This window comes from Myotis davidii, unplaced genomic scaffold (genome assembly GCF_000327345.1).
Source record: "Myotis davidii unplaced genomic scaffold, ASM32734v1 scaffold281, whole genome shotgun sequence".
NCBI lineage: Eukaryota > Metazoa > Chordata > Mammalia > Chiroptera > Vespertilionidae > Myotis > Myotis davidii.
Genome location: NW_006293784.1, coordinates 3311619 through 3316843, shown reverse-complemented (window position 1 = coordinate 3316843; position 5225 = coordinate 3311619). Strand labels below are relative to the sequence as shown.

At 42.2% G+C, this 5225-nt stretch overlaps 1 protein-coding gene across 1 annotated transcript in view; it reads right to left on the bottom strand.

Moving 5' to 3' along the window:
- The window catches only part of LOC102755193 (reticulon-1-A), a 22530-nt gene that overhangs the window by 8591 nt on the left and 8714 nt on the right, over nt 1–5225 (bottom strand). The window contains exon 2 of the mRNA XM_006767655.2: nt 1–196. This exon is cut by the window's left edge and continues 8 nt beyond it. Coding sequence (XP_006767718.1) covers nt 1–196 — 196 coding nt within the window. The remainder of the gene's footprint in view (nt 197–5225) is intronic.

Below are 5225 nucleotides of genomic sequence, written 5' to 3'. Positions count from 1 at the left end.
CCCTCGTCGGTTTTCTGCACGGCTTGTAGAACAGACTTGTAGATGCGGAAACTGATGGTGGCCGAGAGCACGGCGAGGGCCAGGTAGGCCACCACACTCACCACGCTGAACTGGGTCAGGGAGAAGAGCAGCAGCAGGAAGCTCCCGAACACTATCCCCGTCTGCTTGATGTCCCGCCAGTACAGCAGGTCAATAGCTGTGGGAGACACAGAGCACACAGCACTTAGCACGGGCAGGGCCTGGGACGCCGCTGCGGCCCACTGGCAAAGCCGTGGCTGCAGGTTCTCACTGGCCTTCAGATCCTAAACCCAAGTGAGGGGACTTAGGGCTTTGCCCAGGGCACTCACTGTCATTCCATTTTGCTTTGGAAGAATCTTTTCCAGCTCTGATGATGGCTCATAAATTCACAGATATGAAAAGGCCGTTGACTCTCCAGCCACCCTATCTCTAGGGACATATCTCACTGGGCTATGCCATCTGCATAGTGGCCCAAATTATATGACGTTGAAGCAAAACTGAAAATACATTAAGACTTTGTGAGGAACCTGTTCCCTTGCCCCCGGTGTGGCCATGTAGAGACTGAAAGTAGGTTAGTGGGGCCCAGCCGGTATAGCTCAGTGGTTGAGCATCAACCTATCAACGATTTGATTACCAATCAGGGTACATACCCGGGTTGTGGACTTGATCCCCACTAGGGGGCATGCAGGAGGCAGCCAACCAATGATTCTCTCTCATCAATGATGTTTCTATCTCTCTCTCCCTCTCCCTTCCTCTCTGAAAGCAATAAAAAAATATTATTTTTTAAAAAGAACCCGCTCCCTTGTTTTTGGGTGGCATCGATTGTGTGTATCTCGAGGTCCTGCTGACAATTTTACGCCTCAGTGGTGGCCTGTGAGTGCACCGCAGTCACACAAGTGTTTCTGTGCTGAGAGGGAGGAACAGCAGTGGGAAGGGAGGGCCTGGCGAAGCGGTGCCTTCTGGAGAGTGGCGGCAGGCCCAGGAGATCCCAGCCAATGCCCGGCCTGCCTCCAACACTGAGGGGTAGCGGCTGTACACGATCTGTGACTTAAAAATCTGAAATACAAACTTTAAAATCTACATCACATCTATCATTCAGTTATTTCCCTCTTTCAATCTTTTTAGAAAAAAATTTAAATTCAAAATACTTTCAGATAGTACCTAATTTAAACCTTACAATAAACTCTATTAGATAGATATCCAGTAATCACCCCTTACCCATAGTTTTGATTTCCGGGGCCAACTGTGGTCCAGAAATATTAAGTGGAAATTTTCAGAAATAAACAACTCATGAAATTTTAAATGTATGCCATTCTGAGTCATGTGATGAAATCTCAAGCCCTTGTGCTCTGTCCCACCCAGTATGTGAATCCTCCCTTTGTCCAGCGAATCCACACTGTTCATGCTCCAAACCTGTTAGTCATTTAGTAGTTTCTACATTATCAGATGGACAGTGTGGGTATCACAGTGCTTGTGTTCAAGTAACCCTGTGTTACTTCCTAATGACCCCAAAGCCATTCACATAGCTTTTATTACAGTATATTGTTATAACTGTCCTATCTTATTATGTTATTGTTGTTCATCTCTTACTGTAACGAATTTATAAATTAAACTTTATCATAGGAATGTATATTTAGGAAAAACATAGCACACAGAGTTCAGTACTATCCAAGGTTTCAGGCACCCATGGGAGTCTAGAGATGTATCCCCCACAGATAAGGGGGGACTGCTATATAACAGGTGAGGAAGGTAAAAGTTGAGAAACTTGTCTACTGACTAGTTAAGAGGAAAAGCAAGATCAAAACCTAAGTGTGAGGCTTTTTTTCCAAAACAAAACAGTTGTATCTCTCACATATTTGGTTATATATTAAATGTCCCCAAAAGTCTGCAAAATTAATTTAGGCAACCTGATTATGTTTAAATCTGTTTCTAGAGTTAGGTCTTTAAAATAACATTTTTTTAAGTGAAAGTGACTCATCAGCAGTAAATAGTCATTGGTTATCTATTTATCTAGTAATTGCAGGAATGAAAATATGAAATTTTGTTCCTGCTTTTAAGAGTCTAGCCTGGCCGGTGTAGCTCAGTGGTTGACCATCAACATATGAACCAAGAGGTCACAGTTTGATTCCCTGTCAGGCCACATGCCCAGGTTGCAGGCTCCATCCCCAGTAGGGGGAGTGCTGGAGGCAGCCAATCAATGATTCTCTCTCATCATTGATGTTTCTATCTTTCCCTCTTTCTTTCTCTCTTCCTCTCTGAAATCAATAAAAATATATTTTAAAAAAGAATCTAGCTGGGAAGATTGGACATTCACTTAAAAATGTATCAGTGCCAGTGTATCTTGTGTTGTTGGAGGTGGTAAAAGGTGATATCAAGGAAGGGATAGTGCTGGGATTGATGACAGTGGACGTGGGATGGTTTGTGAATGTGGGAGCAATTTGTTAAGAAGATGGGGTGGATAAAGGGAAATATTATGAGGGATTCGTTGACAAGAACGGTGACTAATTAGCTGTGGGAGAAAGGAGGAAGCGCTAATTAAGGGTAAAAACAACATTTCCAAGCTGGGTGAGTGAGTGAGTGATTAATATCACCGACAAAAGTAGGCAATCCAAGGGTGAGCTGGTTTGAGGAAAAGCTGACACTTGGTTTTAAACCTCTGGGTTCTGACATGATGACATCAACGCAGGGTATTTTGGCATAGCTGGGGCAGAGATGGAATAGGGATCAGGGATGAGCTGAGACTGACAATTACACACAATACGCATTACTTTTTTTAAAGCTTGGAAATTAAATGATTTTTTTCTAGTATCTGTGAGTTAAATGCCAGTAATATCATATTCCAATGCTATTCAGATGAATGTATACAGTAGGCACTTGGAAATGCAGGACTGAAATTTAGTAAAAAGGACCGAACACTTACATTTGGCTGTATTCTGAGTGGAAATGATGATAGAAGTCATGAGAGTAGAGAAAATTTCCAAGAGAGGAGAGACTAAAGGATGCAATTGTGGTTGAGTAGGGGCTGGGAAATTCAAAGTAATAAAGAAGATGGTAAATAGAATGGTAGTTTGAGGAGTCGTAGCAACAAGTTAACCTTGAGGTTGAGTGAAACCTGGAAATGTTAGTGGAGAGGGCAGGTGGGGGCAACGGACATGTGTTGAGGTGGAAAGGGAATAACACAGAGTGGCTGGAGGCAGATTTGAGTCCTGAGGTCTTCCTGAGACTGCGGTGATTGGGATAGGACTTGAAGAGACCAGGAAAAGTCAAAGACGTGTGTTATTCACTACAGGTGTGGGGAGCCAAGGTGGCTACTGAGTGAAATGTGGCTGGTCCATTTGGAAAAACTGTGTGCCAAATTTCAGGCTTAGTCCAAAGAAGGACGTAAAGTATCTCATTAATGCTGTTCATATTGATTTTTTTGATGTTGAGAGGCTAATCCTCTGGATATGTTGGATTAGAATTCAGGGATAGCGAACCTATGACACATGTGTCAGAGGTGACACCCGAACTCACTTTTTTGGTTGATTTTTCTCTGTTAAATGGCATTTAAATATATAAAATAAATATCAAAAATATAAGTCTTTGTTTTACTATGGTTGCAAATATCAAAAAATTTCTATATGTGACACGGCACCAGAGTTAAGTTAGGGTTTTTCAAAATGCTGACACGCCGAGCTCAAAAGGTTGGCCATCATTGGATTAGATAAAATATATTATCAAAATTAATTTTGTCTGTTTCTTTTTTAATATAACTAGAATATTTTAAATTACTTAAGTGTCTTGTTATCTGAACAGCCCTGATCTAGAAAAATACAGTAAAGATTCCAAAAGAAGTGGATGAAAGGGCGGCCAGAAAGTAAAGAGGGTCTGGTTCAAGTGGAGGATCTCTACAGGGTCCAGTCAGCAGGGTTCGAGGCTGGTGTTCTGAGCAGCAGGCGGTGGAGCTGAGCCAGGGCGCTGAACTGGCACAAGGAGCATGGTCAGAGGAGCTGAAGATCCAAGAGGACGGAATTGGAATGAACACCCTGGGCCCGGGCTGGGAATGAGAGGCATGAAGACCATTGGGCGGACGGGCTGGGAGAATGGCAATGGCTGTGTGTTGTCAGAGTGCTGGCAAATGGCCCGAAGAAGCTCCGATGATTCAGCGGGAAGGGTAGGAAGTGGCGGGGTGTGATCAGAGCCGAGAATTTCTGTGTTCCCAGTCTGCTGTGCAAATGCCAAGTTTTCACATTTTAATTCTGCTTACGGTGATGTAAGCTTGTGTAGGAAGCTTTATCGCACCCAGTCCAGAAAAATGGATATTTGAATAAAATTTCCTTAGAACCTACGTTAAAAAACTACCAATAACTCTGTAACTGCAATAAATTACCCAAAGTCGTCATTGGGTCCAACAAAGTATAGGTAGCTTTTCTCTTCTTTCATTATCCTCCTAATGTGGAAAGGCCAGATGAGTGGTTGTACACCAGAGTACACATTCACTGGGCATGCTCACCAAGACAGGCAAATTACTGTATTGTTTTGCCAATTGTGAGAATTACGAGTTACTTTGCCAAGAACCATATGGCTTTGGAATAAGAGATCAGTGTGTCCTATCAACCTGATAAACGGACTGGGTTCGGTGATCTCATCTCAGTCCCCAAACCACAGGTGGGGGCACACCTCGGCCTGCCTGGGGCTGACTTAGTGCTAATTCACCTCAAGGGTGAACTGGCAAATTTGAAATACTGAAATCAGTGCTACCCGCACTTCCATAATCCAAGCAAGAACAAAAGAGAAAAATAGAACTGATCCAAGGTTTTAACTAATAGCTAGATGGAAATAAAATGCTATGTCAGATTTCTAGAAAACAGCCCTTTGATGCAGTCCAAATTTTTTGGTTTGTGAAACTATTACAAATGTATTCCATTATATGACCTAATAGTGGCTGCAGTACTCAGAAAATTTATTAAAAATGTAGGAAGTAAGAAGACAGTGGTGCAGATATTCAAATTTCATTTAGAAGGCAAAATGTGGAATAAGGGAATAATATGAAATGGCAATAAACTGTGCACAAGTATCTGCATTATTACACCGTATTCCCAAATATATTTATTTATATTCCATCTTGGTCCAAAAAAGATTGCAGGTAGCATTGCATCCCTTGCTGTGAGAAGTTAATGCTACTTAAAATTTTTTTTTAAATTGATTTCTTTCTAGAGAGAGAAAGG